This window comes from Plasmodium malariae, assembly GCF_900090045.1.
Source record: "Plasmodium malariae genome assembly, chromosome: 14".
NCBI classification, from domain to species: domain Eukaryota; phylum Apicomplexa; class Aconoidasida; order Haemosporida; family Plasmodiidae; genus Plasmodium; species Plasmodium malariae.
Window position 1 is genome coordinate 1,375,190 of NC_041788.1, and position 24,849 is coordinate 1,400,038.

The following is a 24,849-nucleotide window of genomic DNA, read 5'->3' on the forward strand; positions in this document are numbered from 1 at the left end:
TTCATATTACCGCATTTCATACGTGCAATAAATTTAAAAGAAAAAGAAGTAAAATTAATTTTTCTATATCAAAGTAAAGGTAAATACTGAGGACTCATTTGTATATAAAATGCAATAAAAAAAAAAAAAAAAAAAAAATAGTAAATGAAGAAACTACTTTTTCAATGTATAATATATAAAAAATGCTATACTTTTCCTTTAACAATCTTCATTCAGTTGAGAATTATATATATTGTATATAACCCCTGAGGTTATTCAAATTATACTCAACTGATAAGTGCAAATCAAAAATATAAAAAAGTTGTATGTTATTTGTGATATATATATATATATGTATATAATACGTACATATAGGCAAACATGCATATATGAATAAGTATTAATAAAGTATGCTACCTCTTCCTGTGCATAAAATTTACATATATAAAAAGGAATATACATTAAAAATTACTTATTAACAGTATATATAAATACAAAGCAGATATAAAATTTATAAACATATGCACAGTTGTGAATATATATACATTTAAAATAGTAGAGAGGAATTATATTTATGTATTTCAATAATGTATTTTTACATGTATAATGAACTTTAAAATAACAACAGAAAAAATTAATATATTTAGATATAATACTAAAAAGCACGTTAAAATTAAAAACATGTTAAGACATATTGTACTTCTGCGTACATACGAACATTTATCACGTATATACATTTATATATATATATACCTATACATACATAATATTTATAAAAGAGAACAAAATTTAAAACAGAATTGCATTTCTTGTATTATTTCTCTCTAAAAGAATTACTACTCATACACATTTAAAATACATAAAAATAATTATATATAGTTAATTAAAATGTAAATTAAAGAGAGAATATAATAATGTAAAATAAATATATGCTGTTAATATATGTAACCAACTGTGTGAAAAAAGGATAACGTTTTAATAAAAAACATGTATGTATGTATGTATGTATGTATGTATGTATGTATGTATGTATATATATATATATATATAAATATATAAATTTTATTTTCTTATCACCTACAACTACTTTATAATATTATAATTCAAAATACAAAGATTTATAATAAAATTGAAATATAAAAATGTTCAGTTTTTTTTTGCAACAACATTCTTATTTAGGTACACAATTTCTCTTGAATTTTTTTTTTTTTACCTATTAATTTTACCTAAAAAAATACTTATTTTTTTATGTGGTTATTTATGCGCATTTTAATGTATTATGTATACTCATATTAAGTATACATATAAAAAAAAAAATATATAAATACTTTTAAATATACCATATATATGTAGTAAATAACTTAAATTAAACACACTTCAATATGAAACAATTGAACTATATAGTATGGTATCTTAAATGTAAGTAGAATGTTAAAAATAATTAAATTTATGCATTCATAGAATAAAATTTATAAAAAAGAAAAAAAAAATTGGTACAGAAAGCTCACATAAATACCAATAATCTTTCTAAAAAAATTATTATAAAATTAAAACATGAGTTTTGTTCACTAATGTGTAACTGGCATGAATAACTATTAAAGTATGTAGTTAACTAGTTGTATATACATAGACATGAATGTGTAGGTTTATGTGTACGTATATATATATATAATATATTAATATTTATTGTTATCTTTATTATCATCTAAATTTTTTTTATATAAATTTTTCTGGATTCTATTAAAAATGAAGTAAAAAATATATGTGCATAGAATATAAAAATTAATGGGTATATTTTATATACATATAAAAGTGTATAGGTACATTTCATGCGTATACTTCATAATCATATTTTTACATGTATGTTTATAGGCACACTTAATAAGAATGTTTTGCAAGAACAACTTTAAAGGTATATTTTAAGCATATATATTATATATACATCTGGTGTTTATATCTAATCATCTATGTATATATAAGGAATATATATTTAAATAATGTAGTTCAATTGTTACTTTTAGTACTGTATGTAATTATATATATAAATGTTTCAACAACTTCAAGATTATTTTTTATAAATGTTTTATAATAAATTTTTATATTTTTTATTTAAAAACATTATTTCTTGAATAACTATAATAAACATTTAAATATGCAAATTATTAGAAAAATAAATTCACGTACTTATAAAAAAATATTTTTAATACGTATAATATATATATACATACAACATAAGATATACGTTTTAGTTTTTTTTCATCCTTAATTTTGTAACACATTTATTATTTAATGTAAATATATTTTTTGGATTATATTTCTATAAAAAAGAACGTAATTTTCGAAAATATTAAATATTGTTATTACATTAAAAAAAATATGAACAAGATTCTTTTTAAGATACCAATGTTATAATTAAAAATTATTCAAAATTTTTTTTAAAATTTGAAAAAATAAATGAAAATTTGTTTAAATTTTGAAGAGATAAAAAAAAAAAAATCTAAACTATATATTATATACATATATGTAAATATACATTTATTTATGTGGGCACATAGTAAAACAAGAATAGTGAAAACATGCATTACTATAAGTCGTGTGCACATAATTGTATCTTTGCTAGCTCGTTTATTCTATTTTAATAGGTTAATAAAAATATATATAGTTTTATTATCAATGTTGGAATGATAGAAATAAAAAAAAATAATAAATTTTTTTGAAAAATCATAGGGTACGGTAAAATATATACAAAATAACCTACGAAGATAAATTAAAAATATGAATTATTGAGGTCAAAACGACAAAAATAATTAAGTTTACCAAATATTTTTATGTATATTATTCACCTCTAAGATAAGAGTATCATGTTATAATTATTAGAAAACGATACTTTATATATATATGTAGAAATCAAAAGTGAAGGTAAACATTCAAGGTACTAAGTAAAATAAACACTCGGGGTTTACAAGTGTTTGTATAATATATATATATATATATATATATATGCGTGTATATAAAATGAAATAGGTTTATAATTAATATTTTCTGTAAATCTTAAAAGATTACAATGAATTTTATGTATATGATATAAAACATATGTATATTGTTTATATATATATAATTCAAGAACATCATTAAAAAAATCTATAGATGATTAACATAGTATACCAATTGTAGAATTAACTTTTTTTTTTCAAATGATGCTACGAATTTTAAATATTAAACACATTATCCTATTGAAAGTGCTATATGAATAGAGTATTTTCTGTATTGTTATATTTTTATTTATTATAATTAAAATTACTATTAACTACTTTTCATTAAGAGATCCACAGCCTTATAATTTTCTAGTAAATTACACATTATGTAATTAATTATCATAGAATGAAGCACATAATCCTCTTTTTTTATGTAGTTTTTTTATTTGTTTTTTTTGTTACCCATACACACATATATATATGTGTTCAACATAACTTACTACCTAAATGATTTGAAAATTTGTCTCACATGTATTGCCTCTTTAATATTATAGAGAAAAAACTTTACGTAGTATATTTTTATGGTTCTAACAAATATATTTTTCACGGTAAGATAGTTTGACAGATTCAAACAGTTTCTTTTTCAAAAATGTAACATCATAATTAATATTTACCTTGCAATTAACTATTTATTCATCTATTATTTTGTTTGTTTATAATTTTACTATTCATATTAGACGAATTCCTTTTTCCGGGGCATTAATCTTTTTCAAGAAAAATAAAATAAATACTACTAAAAATATAATGGCCTATAAATTTATGAATTATAATACGACAGTGCATTACTTAAGACGTAGAATAGGATACATGTACATAAATAAATGTACCTGAATAAGAGCATGTATATACGTTTGTGTATACATAGTAAGTACCCGTTCAGGAATTTCATTCAAGAAAATGATAGCTGTACAGATGTTATAATAAGTATAGGTGCGAAAATTTTAAAATAAAAATAAAATAGCATATTAGTGTGTACCCCTTATTTGAAGATTATATTATTATTAATATTCCTATATATTTGAAAAAAGTAAAAAGTAATGATGATTTACATTTATAATTTTCTTCAAGAAAATATTTATTCGTACTGACGCCTTATAGCGCATATTCAATTATTTATTAAGAGACAACTTAATAATTCTCTTATAAATTAATGCTAAAATTGGTTCAAAAAATATGAAAAATATTATAATTTTTCCTTGTTCGTTCATATATTATATTAAAATTAAAAAAAAAAAAACGATTTTATTTTTTACGTTAAAAATTTTTAAAAAAGTATTATTTCGTAAGTACCGAAATAATCTTTAGCGAAAAAACATCAGTCATGATTTTTGAGAATATTATAAATATAAATAAATATTTGACCTAATTCATTCTTGGGCATAATATCGTACATAAAAAAAAAATAGAGCTCCCCTTAAGAATGCTTTTTAAAATGAACGCTACGTAGACTCTTTTTTGGATCATTTATTCCCTTTTATATCAAATTTTTGATAGTTTAAAAAAAAAAAAAAATAGTTTTAGTTTAATAATATTTAAATATTTAAATGATTTTTAAATTTTTCTTTAATGTACACAGTGGATAATTAAAAAAAAAAAAATAGACATGAAAATATTTTTAGGAATTTTTATGTATATATATATATATATATATATACATTTATTTATACATTTTTTTAATATATTTCCTATTACACTTCTTAAATTCATTTATTCCATTATGTTTTAAGTTCCAAAACGTAAATGCAACAAAGCACAAGTACATATACAGATATATACACATATACATCTATGCATAAATATGTACGTTTATCATCTGTTTAAAAATGTAGTTAAATTAAAAAAAAAGATAATTTGTAATTTAACATAAAAACATCCTTCACTAATTTTTTGCACATTTGTTATATACATAATAAATTTCCATGATGCATATTCAAATATATCATGCTTTATTGAAGAATTTTTTTTTTTTCTTTTTCTTTTTCTTTTTTTTTTTTTTTTTTTTATGCAAATGTGTCATAATTTCCCGTAATATGTTTATGTTTTTACAATACAGTAACTTATTCATGGGAGTTTTACGATATTAACGTATATATATATATATATATGTACACACATATATATACTGTTATATTTCCTTTTTGTTTAAATAACAATAGTTGTATTATATTTATGCACCACTGGTCGTATATTTTGTTACGGCTTTGGTACCTTCTGAGACAGCATGCTTTGACAATTCACCAGGTAATAGTAATCTAACGGCTGTTTGAATTTCACGTGAGGATAAGGTTCTTTTTTTATTATAACGAATTAGTCTAGTTGCTTCCGTAACTAATCTGTCAAAAATGTCATTAATAAATGAATTCATAATGTTCATACTTTTTTTCGTCACTCCTGTTTCTGGATGTACTTGTTTTAAAACTTTAAAAATGTAAAGTGAAAAAGATTCTGTTCTTCTTTTTCTTTTATGCCTTGGCCCCAAAGTTTTTCCTGCCGTTTTTTTTGCAGCTTGTGCTTTTTGTGCTGGTCCTTTTCCTGACATTTTGTTTTATATAAAAAAATAAAATAATCCTTTTTTTTTTTTTTTTTTCCTTTAAATTATTTTTTTTAAAAAGAATTCCTCTTAATTTCACAGGATTTTATTATGTAACTTTAATTAATTTTCCTCAACTTTATTTAAAATAAAAAAAAAAATTAAATTGTTTTTTTTTAACAAAAATAAATTTACAAATATAAAAAATATTTTATTTTACATACAGATTTATATGTATATACATATATATATAATATATCATAAAAAAATATTTGCTTTTATAAATGTATCAAATTTGTGCTAAATATAAATAAATATTTTTTAATAAAAAAGAAAAAAATGTTAACAAAATTTGAGAATATAATTTTTTTTGAAACAATAAATAATTTTTCACATACAAAAAAAAAAAAAAAAATTATTATACTTATAAAATTTTAATAAAATATTAAAAATCGAAAAAAAAATTATATATATTGTATATCCATATATAATTAAAAAAATATATATACGTGAAATAGATATGCATTTATTATATATATCTATAATATATATATAAATATATACAATATTATATGTATATATATATTACATTACATGTGTACTATTATGCATTTATTATACTGCGCATATTATTATATGACATGTTCATATATTTTTAATTTTTTTTAATAAATTCGCACACTGTCTTCATACATGAAAATTAAAAAAAGAAACTCCCATAAAAATTTTAGAAATTCATGAAAATGTGTTAGTACCAATTTATGTGAATATATATTATATGCATATTTTATAAGTATATTATTTCCCAAAAATTCCGAAAAATAAAATATTTCAAAATACTTTTTTTACACTTATTTTTTAATTTTAGAATATATTATGTATCAGAAAATATTTATGATCAGTTTATTAATTTATGCTATTTTTTTTTTTTTTTATTTTTAATTTTGATCATAGAAAAATACAGATTATTGTATTGTTTTGCACCAATTGATCTTCTGAATTCTGTAGTTACGCACTATTTTATTTTTTTTTTTTTAATGAAGTTTTCAAACATTCCTTATATGATATTTTTGAAAAATGTACTTTTGGTTTTTAACATTTAGTAATTTATACTGTTGTTTATATTTAAAAGATTACATTGAAAAAGTCTCTGGAAAAACAAAATTATACATATGTATATTTGCATATATAATACATATCATAACTGCGCATGTTTTTTATATCATTTTTACGTTTTCTTTATAATACATACAAAATATAAAATTAACAATTTCCTAAACAGGTAATAAGCAAAACGATGAAATAAAAGTATTTCTTCCTCGTTAAAAGCAAGTGCGTCACAATTAAAAAAAAAAAGGGAAAAAATAATTTTATAACATATATTTTGTTATATTTAAAATTATTGTTTAATTTTACATATAACAAGCAAAAAATAGAAAAACATGTTAATTCAAATTTTTGATTTCTAATTACTTTTTCATTTCTTTTTTTTTTTTTATAGCGTTATGTATATAAATGTTAATTTTATCGCTTCATTCGAACAAAATTTTGTACATACATGTATTTATATATGTGACTGTTGTACTTGGCATATAATATATCGTTTATACATTTGTATTTATATATGAATCTATTTAATAGGAACGTAATTTTTTAAGTTTATTCTTGCTTAATTATACAAATGTGTTCTCAATAATTTTTTTTTTTTGATGAAAACATTTAAAAAAGGAGGTTGTTAAAATATTATAGATAATAAAAGCTGTTTTGTTTCAATAGTGTTTACCTAATAAAATTATATGTTTTAATGTGAAAGGTGTATTATTGTAATATTTTCATTTTGCTAATTACATTTATTCATTTAAGAAAAAGCTTTTAATTTCTTTTTCAAAATTTTTACCCATTCCTTTTGGTATTCAACTTCATATTGTTATAATTTTCTTGTATTACGCAAATCTTACAAAATGACACCAGAAGTTTGAAGTTTTAAACTGAAACATTTATTCATAAAAAAAAAAGAGGATATGGTTCTTTTAGTAATTTCAAACATTTTGCACAGAAATATATACGTTTTCTGTACAAATTATGAATATAATACGAGAAAACCAAACTCATATTTTTAATAGTTGTATTTTATAGATATTTATATATATTAAGAAAAAAAAAATAAGTAAACATGTAAAGTGATGAATATGTACACTTTAAAATATATAAAGTTATTCTAAAAGTTGTAAAATACTACATGATTTTATTTCCCCCCCTTCAAATTCAAACGGTGAATGTTCTTTATTGTACAAGATTTAAAATGTAAGGACAATGTACAGTTTAAGTATAACAGTCAAAAAATATACATGTATATATATTTACGAATTTAAACACACAAATTTAATATAACAGGACAAGTTCGTCATATGAATTTATAACATATTTAGCAATGCATTTTATTTCTGGAGGGTACAAATTATTTATACTTAAAAATTTCAGCGTACTAATTTTTTTTTGTCTATGGTATTCTTTTAAATTATTTATATTCCCGAATTAAAAAATGTGCTTTAATTCTTGTATGTCACGTTATATTTAAAATAAATAAGAGAAATAGTCGACCAATAAATTGGCAACAAGAATAAATATTTTTACAATTCTCATTATTCTTTTAACTCAGTATATAACTATTATTTTTTTAATCTCTTCTTACTACTTCTTTCGTGGTCATATTACATGATTACTATTTGTTTATATGTTTATTTAATTTCTTCCTTTTTGTCCTTTTAAAACGCCTCGTTAATTTTAGAAAAAACATGCTGAGTTGCAAAATTTGAGACACAGTTATTTTTTTTCTGTTCTAATAAATCGAATTCTGCTCCTCTCTGCTTATCCACATAAGGAATAATAAAATTTCCAACTAAATCTTTAACTATGAGCTTATTATTCTCATCATTCTTATTGTCTAATGAGTTATAAATTTCATTTAATTGTTCAGCTTTTTTTTTAGTTTTTAATAATGCTTCTTCTTTTGAGGTATCATTTATTGCTTTGCTCAAAATATCTTCTAAATAAGAATCAACGGTTTGATTATTTAATCCCATTATTTCGTTAAATAAATAATCTTCTTTTTCTCTTAATAAAAATTCAGCTTGTCTTTTTCCTTTTTCTTTACATTCTTTTAGCCTTCTTTCTCTTTCAGCATATTTGACTAACACAGCAATTTTTCTCTCTTCTTCATATTTTTCTAATTCATTAGATAATGAATCTAATAATTCCGAAATATATTTTCCTTGGACATTTTCTATATAAGAATCAACTTTGATCTCTTCAAAATTTTCATTTTTAAGTAATTCTTTTTCATTTAAACTATACAAATCTATTTTTTCATAGGCTTTTAATTCTTCAATTAAATCACTATAAGCATTTTTTCCATCTTTCATTAACATTTTTATAGCTTTGCCTCTGAGCACATTTTGTAAGTATAATATATTTTTTTCAAAAATTTCTTGCTCCTTACTTTTTATATCTATTGAGGGAATATTGATTTTCATACACTGCAGTTTTTTCTGTGTTTTGGTTTTATCACTTATTAAACATTCATCAGAAGTATATTTTTTTTCTTCTTTATTTAAATATCTATAAAATGTGTCAATAATTTTTTTATTATTTTTCTTTTCATATTTCAAAAATTTGTCATATTCCTTTTCTTCATTTGCCCTGATTAAAGATTCGTTAAATGTAGCATTTAATTCATCTATATCATTTACACTTATTAAATTGTCAATTTTGTTTGATGTTCGTTCATCTATTTTTTTTGGAATAATCCCAGTTCTTTCCAACCCTATATGGTAGTTAGAAGTGTAATCATTCATATCATCAGTTATATCTGTTTTCTCATTATATACTGTTTTCATATGATTTTTTTTTAATATAAACAAATTTCTGATGTCTCTTGCTTTTTCCTTTTCAAAGTTTTCTATAATTTTATCTTTGTTTTCATCTCTATTTTGTATAATTTTTTCTACTTCATAAAATATTTTATTTGCTTTTTCTGTATCCCTTTCTACTATAACTTTTTTTAATAATTTCATTTTTTTTTCTTGTAATTCTTTTATTCTTTTTTCTCTATCTGCCCATTCATGGTATTCAATTTCTTCTAAAATTCTTCTTTTTTCTTGTAAATTTTTAATATTCTCATTTTTATTTATTTGATCTTCTAGCATTCGTTTTTCTTTTAATTTCCGGACAATTTGTATATTTTCGCTGTTTACTGACAAATTCTTTTCTATACATAAGTTGGCTATCTCTTTTATTTCTTTTCTTCTTTGTTCTAATTTATAGCTTTCGTTTAGTGTCGTTTCATTTGATGCTACATCGGTTGGTGTAGTTCCCCTTAAGTCTGTGTCATTCGATGAGGTGTCATTTAGAACCCTCTCATTTAATTCTACATTTGATATGATATTATCCTTCTTAATGTTCTCATTTTCTTCATTTTTAAGTTTTATTAATTTTTTTTTGGTAATAATCACACCTGTTTTGCTATTATTATCAGTAATTAATTTTTGCTCAGTTTTTAATTTTTCGTTCAATTTTTTATTTTTATAATAAACGTCATTGACATTTCTACCCCTATAATTAATATTTTTTCTATTCTCATCTATCAGGGCATTTTCGTCATTTTCCTTATTTTTTTTTGACATATATGATTTATAATTGCTCATTTCGTTCTATAGACACCTCATACAATATGTAAAATATTATATGCCGTAGTTGCGTGAAAACGTTTTTTTTTTTTTTCTTTTTTTTGTATTAACTTTTCACGAAAAGATGAGAAGAAAGATCATTTAATATGAATTTGTAAAAAAGATTTTTCTCCTACTTTTATAGATACCTTAATTTGTTCTTTCCTTCCAACAGATGTAAAAATTAAATGTAAAATAATAGTAAATTTATGATGAAATAATATAATTTTTTATTTTTTTTCAGATAAATTTTTAGGTAGATAAATGCCCTTATGTAAATATAAAATGAATGTATAGACAAATTTTTTTAATTGCAAATGCATCAATATATATTTTTTTTTTTTTCTTATTAGTATTATTGCACATGAGAATAAATGGATTTTAATTTTTAGAATCTAAAGATTGAAATAAAAATAAAATAAAATACAATAAAGATACAAAGTTAGTCAATATTTCCAAAAAAAAACTTCTAACTATTTTTGGAATTCTTATTCCTCCTGTGCATATTTAGCAATAGACAATATTTTACCATAAAAAAACAAGTTTCTAGATTTAGTTATATATTAATTAATACTCATTATTATTTTATAAAAATGCGGATATGTATTTTTTCTCCTTACTGTTTCAGATTTCATTTAATTATAGTAACACGTAAAAGATGAGAACTTTCAAAAAATGTATCCACATAATAGAAGGACGAATCAGATATAATTTTTATACAAAAAAAAAAAAAAAAAAAAAAAAAAAGAATTTTACGTTTATTTCTGCAGTTGAGGTGATAAAATGCAAATTATGGGACAAACACGCAATTAGAAAACCTGTATATTATTTTTAATATATTAATTGGCAATAAGATTTTTACCGTTTTCAGCTCGTTATACCAACATATATATATATACATATATACAAACTAATGTGCATATATATACACCTATTTAACAAATGTTCTCATACTATATACATATAATGTGTATGAGTTTCAAAACTCATTGAAAAAGGGCATATTTTTATGTATACTGTTTTTTCTTCTTTTTTAATAATATAAAAAGGAAATATTGCATCTTAAATATTATCGATCTGTTAAGCAAAAAAATTAACAATTCCGCATTTATGTAATTACGAAAAATCATTTGGTTATCAACTTTTTGAAATTTCTCTTTTTATGTTTGTTATAACCCTTCTAAACTCAGTCGACATCACCTTTTGAGTATGTACGTGTATATATACATATTTATTTCTTTGCCGAATTAAGATATATATATTTAAATTTTCTTTAGACCGTGATGAAATAATAAGAAAAAATTCTTCAATATATATATGACTTACTATTTCTTTTTCATTATTATTGCATTCTCTTTTAAATTAATATGGATAATGCATAATGGATAATGGGAAAAAAAAAAAAAATTCATTTTTCCACTTATATATATATATATAAATATAATTTTTAAAAATACTATATTTTTTTTTAAATTCATTTGTTATTTACGCAAACATATAAATATAATAAAATAAACAATTAAAGGGTAAAAATTTTACATTTACCGCTTCTTTTTTTTTTTTTTTTTTTTTTTTTTTTCCTTCGATTTATAAAAAATTTGTAAACTTTTCATTTTATTGAATTAATATATTTTCTTTCCAAATAGATAAAAGAGTAAATTTTAAAGATAACAATTTTTTTTTTTTTTTTTGTGTATAAAGCGGTTATTATATACATATTGTACGTAATATTTTCAATGTATATATTAATATATATATGTATATTATGTATATATTACGTATATATTTGTTATGTTTATATATTATATTTTCATGTATGTATAAGTGTATGAATTAAATTTACAATAATAGAACATTTTTGCATGAATTTACAAAAATTAACATCGTGCTTTCATGTAGCTATTTGTTTATTTATTTATATAACTTTTTTGGCGAATAAAAAAGAAGGGAAAAAATGAATTTTATTCCAAATAAACGTAATATAAGAAGTACAAAATCTGAAGTCATTCGAAAAATTAACAATAATGGCTATAATGCTAATAATAGCAATAATTTAATAGAGAATAATAAAAATGAAAATGGTACTAGTAATGATAATTTTACACTTGAAGATAATACTTTAAATGGGAGTTATGATATAGATAAAAGGTCAGAGATTCATTATTGTAATAAAGCTTTTGATCCACAGTATTTGTATATGAATAAAATTTCGAATGATGTGAGGTCTACAAGAAATCGTACTTCTACACATAGAATTATTTCCCCTCGTTCACAATCTATAAATTTGTTAGCTCAAAAAGTAGCAAGAACTTCAAATGTATCTAAAATTTTTGATGATAAAGCATCCGTCGTTTCGTTTTATACGAATAAAAAAAAAAATTTAGACAGAATACCTATTCCTGAATCTAATGATAGTTTTAAAACACAAGCGAATTCACAAATAGTAGAGCAATCTATAGAATTGTTGAAACATTTAATCAACCAAGAAAACAGAGAACATCATTCCTCATCTCAAGAAAATGAGAAAAAAAATAAATTAATGTTTAAATTAGTCGAACAATTAAAACAATGTGATGACATACCAGAACACACACAGGGGGAATATAATAATACCAATAATTCACTTGATTTATACAAAAAAAAAATAGATATGCTGAATTTAAAATTTCTGAAATTAAAAAATGAATATTCGCATCTAAATAACGAAAATGTTGTCCTTAAAAAACAGTTAAGAAACATAAAGGATAACTATCATATGATAAATCAAAAGAGCGCAACTGTATCTTTTTCCAGAGGACCGACGAAAGAAGACATGTTGAGAAGTAATGATATCGGAAGCGACAACAACAGTTATAATAATAACAGCAATAGTAATAACAACAGTATTAGTAATAACAATTTCAATAGTAATAACATCAGCAATAGTAATTATGAGCAACAATTAAGAGAAGCACAAATGGATGGCGTATCATTAAACAAGACTGTGAGTATTGATAAGGTACCATCGTCCATGCATCAAATGGCAAAAAAGAAATTAGTAGATAATCAAGTACAAACGGAAAATACTTTTCCAAGTCGTATTGTACCTTCCTCTGATAATAAAAAACAAGGGGGGGAAGGAGGACCATCAAGTATTTACCATGGAGGTAGATTAAATTCAAGTTTTTTAGATGAAAATTACATAAACAAAATTAGGGAAGAAATTAGAAATGAAGTTATTCAAGAGGTTACCAATAAATTGGATAAAGAGTATAAAGAAGAATTACTTAAGATAAGAAAAAGTGTAAATAACAACATGTATAATCCTAGTAATATGGAAGAATTTTCCGCCGACACGATTTTTAATAATTGTCGAGATCAATTGGATGAGCAAATAAATGATACTATTAATAGATATAAAAACAGCATTTTTGATAATTTTAAAGATATATTGAATTTATCCAAAGGAATAGGAATAAAATCGTTAGAACACATGAGTAATGAAGAAGATGAGAGAAACAAAAAGGAAAAAAAAAAAATAGAGGAGGAGGGAAGTGAGGAAGAAGGAGGGAAAGAAGGAGGGAAGGAAGCAAAGGAAGAAGTGGAGAAGGAAACAGTGGAAAAAGCGAACGAAGAGGAAGAGGGACAAGAAATGGGCAATTTTTCTTTGATATCGTTGAATGATAAAATTAATGATTGTTTATGCTTGTTTGAAAATATTAGCAAAAATAAAGAGAAACTCAAAATAAAAGAGGAAAAAAGAAAAGGTGAAAGGAATAATGTAATTAACGCACTGAATAATATAAACACATGTATGAATGAAATTGATGACATGATTAACAATCTTAATGCTAATATAGGTAAGAATATTATTTTGGATGATGAAGAAAGCTATCCTGGAGATATCAGCATTTTGAAGAGGACTTCTTCTAAAAGTGAAGATGACGAGGGAGAGGAAATGACCAGTTGTAGGTCCCTTGCAAACACTATTGAGAGTAGCGAGGTGGAAGAAATTGAAGAAGATATTATTGAAGAACATAGGGCGGAAATGGAGCATAGGAAAAGGAATGACAAGGCTTATAATAGTAATATTCAATGTAGAATTTTATCATGCGAGGATAAAATAGATACTATGAGTAACAAATCATTGAAGAGCAATCATTCTGAGGTGCATAACAGGAAATATCATGGAGATAATTTAAATATTATAACAAGTAATAATATGCATATAATTCATGAGAATTTTACATCTGATGTTATGACCAAAAACATGCATGCTGACATAAATGATGGAATAAATAATATAATAAATAATGACCTATATAATGATTTAGATAATGACTCAAATGACAATATTAATCATTTGGGGTTTCATCAAGGAACTTCAATAAACATGAAGAACACAAATAATGGTACAGCTATAGCAGAACAGAATTGTGATAAAAATATAACGAATAAGGAAAATATAAGATGTAACAATACTGAGGAAAGAGATAAGAACGTAAATCGAAATGCCATTGAGACTAGTACAAAACAAGATGACAAGGAATCTTCAATTACTACAAGTACGGATAAAAATAAGGGTAATGTACAAAATGAAAAAGAGAAGAAAAAAGGTAAATGGAGAAATATATTTTCTAGTAAAAAAATGAAGAAAAAAAATTTCGTCGATAATTTTGGTGATGACGCAGAATTATGGTCGAAGAGTGAAAAGTGTGAAAGTGGTCAAAATGGTGAAACTGGTCCAAATGGTGAAAACTACAAAAGTAATAGTAGCAGTAAAAAGGGAGATGAATATTTTTATAATACTATTAATACATCTTCAAATAATATGCACATTGAACGGGGAGAGTTAGATGTTATTACGAATCCTATAAATAGTGAGGATGTATCTAATGCTTATAATAGGTTAGGAAATGCTTCTAATAATGCATATTGTGTTGAACAGAAACTCTTGCATACCACTTCAAGCGATGAGAAAACAGAGTGCTTTCAAACGAACGCATATAACATAAGTCAAGGAATGTATTTATCCCATGGTAATCCAAATGTAGTGGGAGATGAATTGTGTAAGGATCAACATAATAAGGAAAATCATATGAATATAAGTATGAATGTGAATATTAATAGTGCTAGTATTAATAACAATTTGAACACATTTGAAAATTATGATTTTAATATGAACAATTACCATAGTGGTGAGGGAATGAACAATCTTGACGTGAAGAATCGTTACAACAGTAGTAAAATTGATGGCAATAATATTTTCAGTTCTTCAAATAATCTGGACGTGAGTAACAGTTACAATGCAACGCGTGGTATTAATAATAGCAGTAGTAATAATAATAGTAATGGTAATATTAACTATAATAGTAACAGCTCGTATATTTACGAAAGCAATAATATATATAATAACAATGCGCATAATAATAATGAGGGTATGGAAAGAAATTCCATTAATTGTTCAGTTTATTCATATAATCCATCCAATAATAATAAAAAATGTTTTGTTCCCATTGATGAACATATAAATGATCAGGAGAATTTTCTGATCAAAAAAAAAAATAGCCAAAAAATGTTCAACTATAATAATGAAGGGAATAATTTAAATAATAATTTCATCTATATGGAACAAAATGAAAACGACTTATTAATGGAAACAGCACATATACAATTTAATAACGAAAAAGAAAATTGCCTAAACTTTCGTAACAGTGAAATAAATAATGGTAAGGGAAACGACTATAATAATAATAATTACGATGATCACAACTACAATAATAACAATTACAGTAATCATGTTAGTAGTAATTATAATTATAAAGTAGGCAATACCATGAAATTTGCTGATGAGGCAGATAATCAGTATAATTTATTTTACAATATGAATAATCAAAATGAAGACACGAATAATAATATTGTTTATTTAAAGAATTATGACCATGTACAACAGTTCAATGATGCATCACAAAGTAATTGTTCTAATTATTATAATAAAACTGCTAATATAAAAAGAGTAAATAGTTCTGCAACAAATACAAATAAGAACGTTACTACTAGTAATTTGTCTCATAATAATAAACTTAAATTATCAACAAAAAGTGAAGTTCATTACAATTCTTACAAATCACAAAAAAATAAAACCAAAAAAAATCTCGAAGATCTTTTCGCATAACCACAATGATATGTGCCTATATCTCCTTTCGGAGAAATTTATGGTGATATTTAATTTGAAAATTATTTAGCGCCCACGTCTTAAATTTCGTATTTTGCGGTTATCTCTTTGTGTTGTGTTTCTTCTTTTTTTTTTTTTTTTTTTTTGTATCCTGTTAAAAATTAAATTACTTTAAATGTGTTTATATATATATATATATATATATTTGTATATGTACATACTTGTATATATTATGTAGCTATATACAGGAACTTCTTTTTTTTTTTTTGTACCTTATTTTATTCAACTTTTTTTATCACTTTTTTGTTTTGATGCACATTTACCTAATTTTTTGTAAACCCTTTTTGAGTCTTATATGTGTGTAATTTTTAATACGTATTACAATTTGCACAAATTTCTTTTTCAGTTTTTTCATTTGTAGTTGAGTAAATTATGTTATATGTAATTATATAAGAAATCTTTTCTGTGTTTTTATGAAATAACCCATAAAAGTGTTTCTATCCCGCACATATCATTTCCATAATAATTGCATTTCTTTTTTTTTTATAATCTGTTTTGTATTAAGAATATTAAGATGTTTAATATGTTCTTAACGTGGATATAACATTATGTTTTAATGTATTTATTCTTTTTATACTTTTATAAGCACTTTTTAAAAAATTAGTTATTATTTGATATAATAATACTCATAAACTAATACTTAGAATTTTAAATTATTTTTACGTACATACAAAATATGGAGCATTAACACTAATAAGCTGTTATGAAGTCATAAATTATCTACGTAGTTATGTATATATATATACAGTACATATGTCCAAAACATGTAGTTTTATTGGTTCACATAGAGTACTATATTTCTATGTAACAAAAAACTGCGTTCCTATTAGGAGTATATATAGAGCTGAAAAACAACAAGTTATACCTATAATATATAAGGATAGATTCATATATATTTATCTATACATTATATATATATATATATTCCCCAAAAGAACGTCTTTTTCAGTTAATGCAAACCCGTTTTGCAGCATCAAAATGGCCATATCTACATATTTAAGTTAAACTTCTTTAATGTACGCAAAGTTATAATTTTTTAAACTAGGTAATTTATTTATGTTCTCAAATATTCGTAGAATTTATTTTAATTATAAAAATACTATTTACAAATATCAATCACATGGAACTAAAAAAATTAAATAATTATTACTACAAAATATATAAATATATAATATTCATTTATACCTGTAAGTAAAAATTGCCTTAATATTCATTGCTTTATTTTTACAGTATCGCAATGAACGTATAAAAAAAAAAATATATATATATAAGAAATTGAAATAATTCGAACTTTAAATTATATCATAAATAATAATAAAATTAAAGGACGAAAGAATTTGAGCTATAATGTTTTTTCTTAAATATAATTTATCATAATTGTTCTTTCGTTATTTTATTCTTATAATTAAAAACCCTTTTTTTTTTTTTTTTTTTTTTTTTTTTTAATTCTTTATTTTTCATACACTATATCGATTCATTACATAACAATTTATGATTTAATGTTTATAATTTTATACAGAATTTATCAATTATAAATTATTATTTGTAGCTAAACTTTTATTAATACCGTTTCTTTTTCGTTTTATTTTTCATTCGTTAACTTCATTATTTTCCATATATTTTTTTTTTTTGAAAATCCCAAAACCGATCAGATCAAGCTGCTTTTTGACAAAAAACACAAATTATATTAAATCAAATCAAATCAAATCAAATCTTTTTTTTCTTTTTAAACTGCAATTTTATTTTTCAGAAAAATGAAATTATTACATAACAAATGAGAATATTTAAAAAGAATAAGTTATTAGAGAGAGTAAATTTTGATAAAATAAACAATGTACAGATATATGGAGAAAACAAAATTCACTGCAAAGGATTTTTTGTGTCTGGGTATATATTTATATAATAAAAAAGGAGACATGTAAAAATATGCATTTATTAAAAGATTATTCAATTAAAAATATAATTTTCACATTTTCCTTTTTTTTTTTTTTTTCCATTTACCCCCTTTAGACCGGCGTTTTTAACAGTCGTCTCGTCTTTTCTTATGATATTAATTCCAGTTGCCATATTTCATACCTTTACGTCAACAGTAATATGAAAATAAATATGAATATTGTAAAGAGGGGAAATCCTTTTAATAACCCGTTAAATGTTTATTTTGATAACTTCCATATATAACTGAAAGGCGCAAAAGAGCCTAGAGTAAATACGTATACATATATGTATATATGTACAAATGTATATGAAAGCAGAAATATTAAAGAATAAAAAAAATTTCCTTCTTTGTAGTGGCTTTTTGAAAATGGAATTTATTTGGTTACGTTTTTTAACATGTTCTTTTTTTTCTTAACAATTTATACTTTTTTTAAAACAAGTTTTATGGATCCTGGTATAATACCAAGACAAGTAATGATTAATAAATGCATATCTCTCGTTTTTTTTTTTTTTTTGTTAAAATAGGAATATGTTTTTACATTAATCCTGTAACAGCATGTATGATTTAAATTTTATTGACATTTGTGTAAATATTGCAGTATTAATATTATCCTTTTTTTTTTTTTTTTTTTTTATTATGTGTAGAAATCCGTTTTAAATATATACGACGTGATAATTCAGCAATACCGAGAAACACAGCCCCCCAGACAAAAGGAAGTTTTAATTAATGGGAATTTTTATAAGCTAAAATATTGTTATACTTGCAATATATATAGGGGCATAAGAACAGTACACTGCTCTATCTGCGACAACTGTGTTGAGAAATTTGACCACCACTGCCCATGGTAATGTATATAAAGGCGCGAATTAACGCAAGTGTTATCACGAATGTGAATGTGCATGTGTATTTGTGAACTTATGCTTACATACATTCTAGTGTTCGTAGACATATATATATATATATATATATGTATGAGGGTACACACATTTATGCCTATCCTTACGTGTGTTCATTATGAGACATCCGTGCTAACTTTTTTTAGGGTAGGGAACTGTATCGGTGCAAGAAATTATAAATATTTTGTATATTTTGTTTTTAATTTATACATACTGATATGTATAACGCTAGGAGCAAGTATTTATAAATTGACAATATGCATAAATAATTTATCAGACAAAGGATATAATAGTGAAAAAATATTTATTCATATATGGAAAATTGCCACAGATAGTATAATATTGATCATATATACAATTTTAACATTATGGTTTGTTATAGGATTATTATGTTATCATATTTATACTATAGTAACTAATCAGACAACATATGAACAAATTAAAACATTTTATCAAAACGATAATCCTTTTAATATCGGTGTTATAAATAACATAAAAGAAATATTATTTACGAAAACCAGGCCATCATATATAGATTTTATAAACCCACGATTACAGGTTATTGATAATAATTGTTCTCATCATGTTATAGTCTTAAGTGATAAAGCTATACATATGGATGAAAATGCGAATGCTAATTTATCCTCAGATAATAGTAGTAAGAAAAAGTATAAAAGAAAAGGAATTGGAAAAATGGTAATGGGAGCAGTAGGCGAAGGTGGTAGAGCCAGTTTGAAAGAATTAAGACTACATGATAGTAGACTATCCAAAAAAAAAAAAGATTATCATTCGTTGTATTCAGTTGATAGTAAAGGTAGAAATAAAATGTACAGTGTTAAAAACAAAAAAAGAAAAAAAGAAAAGAGTTTTGAAGAATATGATATTACAAAATTAAATAATATATCTAATAAAGCAATTGAAAAAGCTGCACATATTAAATTTGACAAGAATAAAAATTCAAAATTTATTAAAATGAAATTATCTAACATTAGAAAAAACAGTTTCACGGAAGAGTTAAGTAACGATTTTGAAGAAATTAGTAAGTATCATCATAAACGAATTGTTGATTTAAATAATACTGTTGGCTCACTATTTATTAAAAATGATATATCATCAACAAATAGTACTAATAACGAAATATATAGTGATATATATAATGAGAGTAAGACAAGTTTTATATATGATGATGTAGAGGCGGAAAAACTTCAAGATTACCATGAGGATGACGTTGAGTACGTTATTATCAAAATTAATCGAAAAAAAGAAAGAAAAAAAAAGTATAATAATAATAGAATTAACAATAGTAATGATGCTAATAATGATGATAGTACTAACAACAATAATAATAATGATAGTAATAATAATTATATTATCATCAAAAAAAAACTCAAAAGGGAAAGTGAAAATTTAAAAATTAAAATTGATAATAAGACGAAAGATGATATATCTTCAAGCCAAATAAGCGATTCTAAAAGAATTAGAAGGAAAAAAATTAAGTATGAAACAAAAATAAACTGCTTTAATAATTTAATCCATGTAAGAAAGAAATTAGAGTATCCTATCTTGTATAAAAAAAAAATTCCTTTCATGAAAAAATTTAAAAACAAAGTTGAGACTTATTACGTAGTAAAGTATTCCAACGTAAAGAAAAAAAATATTATTGCTTATTCAGCACAAAATGATGGTGATGAGGAAACTAATAGGATTAACTCAATGAAGCAAATGAGCGAATCGAACAATGTAATAAGCGGCATGAACAAGGTAAACGAAACGAACTATTTAAATAGAACATGTTCAAGAGATTATTATTGCCATGACAATGTCTACAGTAACATTATAAAATTAAAAAAAATTAGCAGTATTAATAATACAAATAGTTGTAATATATCCAATAATTGTAAGAACAAAAATAATAATAACTGCGATTACAGTAGCTATAGTATTAATATGCAAACTAATGAAAATATGAAATTGAAGGGAAAGAAAAAAAAAAGTAAGTCTTTAAATAAAGATGTAGTAATAAGCATATACAATTACAAGGCGAAAGATAAAAAGGAAAAATATAGCAGCGATGAGGACATAACAAATTTAGGTCAACAAAAAAAAGAACAACTTCATAGTAGTAACAGCAGCAGTAACAGCAGTTATAACATTAACAAGAGTATCTTTTCAATACATCCTTTAAATATGGGAAAGAAAAGGCTTCATTTTAAATTACCCACCTCATACCCCACTAAGATAGATATGGTTGAGCTAGAAAATTTTAGCAAAATTTGCGAAATGAGGTACACAAAATTGTACGAATGGAAATATAAAAAAATGTACAGACGAATATTAAGAAGAGGAAAAATGAAACTGCTCTCAAAACCATATAAAAGAAATATATATTTATATTATAATAATGAGAATTGTTCATTTATTGAATCAAATGATTTGTATAAAATTAATAGTGAATTATTAAACGGATATGAAGATGCCGATTTCTATTATACTAGGATAAGTAACAATAAAAAATTTGATAATTTTAAATTACTTAATTTCTTAATTCATATGAATAAACAAGATAAAAATCGCGCTAACATTAAAAAAAAAAGTAAAGCTTCCAAATTTTTTTATTTCTTTACATCGTTTGCTCTTATAATTAACTGCATACATATACCCTCCAATAATGATAATGACTGATGCTCAGAAAAGTTTCAGCATAAGTTAAACTTTATTTATGTATATATATGTATATACATATATATAAAATTTTGGTTATTTCTCATAGATTTTTTTTTTTTTAGTATATTTTGAAAAATTAAAAAAAGTTTATTTTTATTTTGTGTAAAAAGAAAAACAACAAAATAAAATAAAATTAAATAGCGAAATTATTTTATTTTTTATTTATTTTTTTTGTTTTACTAACATATATTGTGTAGCATTCTTGCCTTTTGTTTTATTTTATCATATGTCATTATGCATTATTTCAAGTTATTTTACATTATTTTATTATATTTTACGTTATTTTATTTTATTTTTTTACACAAACATGCGCATGCGTAAACACTTTATATGCTATAAATAGCTTATTTTTTTTGCTACTTGTTTTATTTACTTATGCACTTGATTTATTTGTCTTTAATTTGATACGATTATGTACTGAGGTACACATGTGCGTATATGTTGTAAGTCTATGTGTGTATATATAATTCTCCTATTTATAATTTATTATTTTTTTCCATTTATTTCCTTTTTTTTTCTGTTTCTTTTTTTTAAAAAGACCTTAGTCATATAAAAACTGTGTGTAAATATTAGATTTATAAATGTTATATTATAAAGAAAAGAAAGGAAGGGAGAAAAAAAAGAGAAGAAAATTATTAGATTGGTTGTAGTCGTACATAGTTATTTTATTCTATTTTATTTTTTAGTATCTTTGAAAATAATTTAAAAATTCAAAATAGTTTTGCAAATTTGAGGATGAGGTAAACATAAAATGCTACATGAATTATATATTTTTTTTTTTCCTGCTCTAAGTATTAATGATAGGTCATATTAGGACTAAATATTTGTGTCTTTGTTAATCAACTCATTTATCAAATCTTCGTATATTATGTCGTCCGTTTTATACACTTTGTCTTTCTATAAAAGCGGAAAAGGTAGATTTTTGCGTCTAACTGTACTATGAAAAATGCTTTCGCTTTATATACACTTATATATATGTATATATACGATGTAACATTATTGAGTACGTGGGGGATTTATGTGTGTATATATATATGTATTCATATTTGTTCACATACTATTTACCGTCTTAATCCAGTCAAAGAATTCATCAAACTCTGAGTTACTTAATGGCTCTCCTAAATACTGTAGAATAAATCTTAGTTGTTTAATTGATATTTTACCATTACCTTTTTCATCAAATATTTCAAACGCATTTAAAACATTTGATGGTTTTGTTTCGTTGGTTATATTAGGTATTTGAATAATTCTAAAAAATTCTTTTATGCTAAATAAGTTTTTATTTTCCTCTTCCTTTTTCTTTCTTTCTAATCTTTGCTTTTCTAATTCCATGAAATTATCATAGTTCTTTAGGTCACTTAACAACTTTGATACGTTATTATCGTCATCATTATCGTCATCATTATCATCATCGTTATCGTTAGCATCACTAACTTTATGCTCTCCTTGGTCATTCCATTTATTAATACCTGAATTTTGATATTCATCATTTGTTAGTACTTCGCTTTCTCTCTTAACATTGGCCTCTTTTTTTTTTGCTATTATTTTGTTTTCTATTATTTTTTCTTTTATCTTATCAATTTCTTTTAATGATACATTATACCCACTGCAGCGTAGGAGGCTTCCTAATAGACTAAAGTTATTTTGCGCTTATCGTGAGAATATGTGGGAATATAGCAGTAAAAACATACATAATGACATATATTATGTGCATGCTACTAAAATACAGTGATAATTACACTATTCCTTTTCAATTTTCTATTATTATCATATTATATCCATATATGTATACATAGATATTATATACGTATGATTACTCAAATTTTAGTAGTCCTTTTTTCTTTTTATCTAAATAATTGAAAGCTTTTAGAGCTTTTTTAATTTGATATTCTGTCAAATGAAATGTTTCCCCTTCATACTCCATTTTTTGTACAAATTGAAGATCATTATTTTAATATGTCGATAAAAGTTTTTACAGTTAATCTATGTAGAGAAAAAAAAAAAAATATATATATATCATTTATTATGTAAGTAAAGTAATCTGAGATTATTTATGCACACAGTTTATGTCATCAACAGGGAAAGCACACCAGAAGAAAACCTTCCTTTCTCATTTTTCCACATCAGTAGTATTAAAACAGTTACTACTTTTATTATTATTACTAGTACTAGGACTATTATTGCTAATGCTAGACTAATTCAAACCTTATCATTATCTTTTAAATGGGATTCTTATCCCTTTATGAGTAGAGAAATATACATGTAAACATGTGTTGTGTTATTAATGCAAATTTCTAAAATAATGATACTTTTATAGTTACATTTCTATTGCAGAAGTTTTACACCCTCACCTATACATACATAAGTATACATATATATGTTTATATGTATATATATATATATATATATTTATATATTTACATATTCATATAAATGATCAAAAAAATAAATTCGCGTGCGGAACTTTTACCTATTCAATGAAAAAATGACAAGGTGCAAGCTATAATTAACATTTCAGTTTTTAAAAATAAAAAAAGGTTGATAAATATTTATCATATTTTCCCCTTTTTTTTCTTTTTTATTAAGCTTAAAAGTTTGCTTTTATTTTTACTAAATGGAAAATATATCCTTTTAAAAATATATCCTTAAAAAAGGGGGAAAATAAACTATTAATTTTGCGGTTATTGCCACTTTTGGGATACATCAATATTTTTTATTTCACTTTGTTTTATTATGTTTTGTTATATTTTTACTTCATTTTTACTTCATTTTTGTTTAATTTTAGCTTCCTTATTGCTTTATTTTTACTTT

At 23.0% G+C, this 24,849-nt stretch overlaps 5 protein-coding genes across 5 annotated transcripts; 2 read left to right on the forward strand and 3 right to left on the reverse strand.

Moving 5' to 3' along the window:
* Positions 1-5,181: 5,181 nt before the first annotated feature.
* H2B.Z (histone H2B variant, putative) lies at positions 5,182-5,553 on the reverse strand (the record flags this gene model as incomplete). Its single annotated transcript, XM_029007953.1, has 1 exon — positions 5,182-5,553. One exon carries the CDS (start codon positions 5,551-5,553, stop codon positions 5,182-5,184), a length of 372 nt encoding a protein of 123 aa, XP_028864291.1.
* Positions 5,554-8,309: 2,756 nt separating this feature from the next.
* Positions 8,310-10,226, reverse strand: PmUG01_14039100 (conserved Plasmodium protein, unknown function; the record flags this gene model as incomplete). Its single annotated transcript, XM_029007954.1, has 1 exon — positions 8,310-10,226. The coding sequence occupies one exon, from the start codon at positions 10,224-10,226 to the stop codon at positions 8,310-8,312; it is 1,917 nt and encodes a 638-aa protein (XP_028864292.1).
* Positions 10,227-12,222: 1,996 nt separating this feature from the next.
* On the forward strand, positions 12,223-16,422 carry PmUG01_14039200 (conserved Plasmodium protein, unknown function; the record flags this gene model as incomplete). Its single annotated transcript, XM_029007956.1, has 1 exon — positions 12,223-16,422. The coding sequence occupies one exon, from the start codon at positions 12,223-12,225 to the stop codon at positions 16,420-16,422; it is 4,200 nt and encodes a 1,399-aa protein (XP_028864293.1).
* A 1,834-nt stretch (positions 16,423-18,256) lies between these two features.
* On the forward strand, positions 18,257-21,996 carry DHHC4 (palmitoyltransferase DHHC4, putative; the record flags this gene model as incomplete). The annotated part of the gene is made up of 5 exons (XM_029007957.1): positions 18,257-18,369; positions 18,493-18,571; positions 18,772-18,888; positions 19,063-19,262; positions 19,461-21,996. The coding sequence occupies 5 exons, from the start codon at positions 18,257-18,259 to the stop codon at positions 21,994-21,996; spliced, it is 3,045 nt and encodes a 1,014-aa protein (XP_028864294.1).
* Positions 21,997-22,854: 858 nt separating this feature from the next.
* Positions 22,855-23,962, reverse strand: PmUG01_14039400 (calmodulin, putative; the record flags this gene model as incomplete). The annotated part of the gene is made up of 3 exons (XM_029007958.1): positions 22,855-22,935; positions 23,104-23,671; positions 23,856-23,962. 3 exons carry the CDS (start codon positions 23,960-23,962, stop codon positions 22,855-22,857), a joined length of 756 nt encoding a protein of 251 aa, XP_028864295.1.
* Between the last annotated feature and the right edge of the window lie 887 nt (positions 23,963-24,849).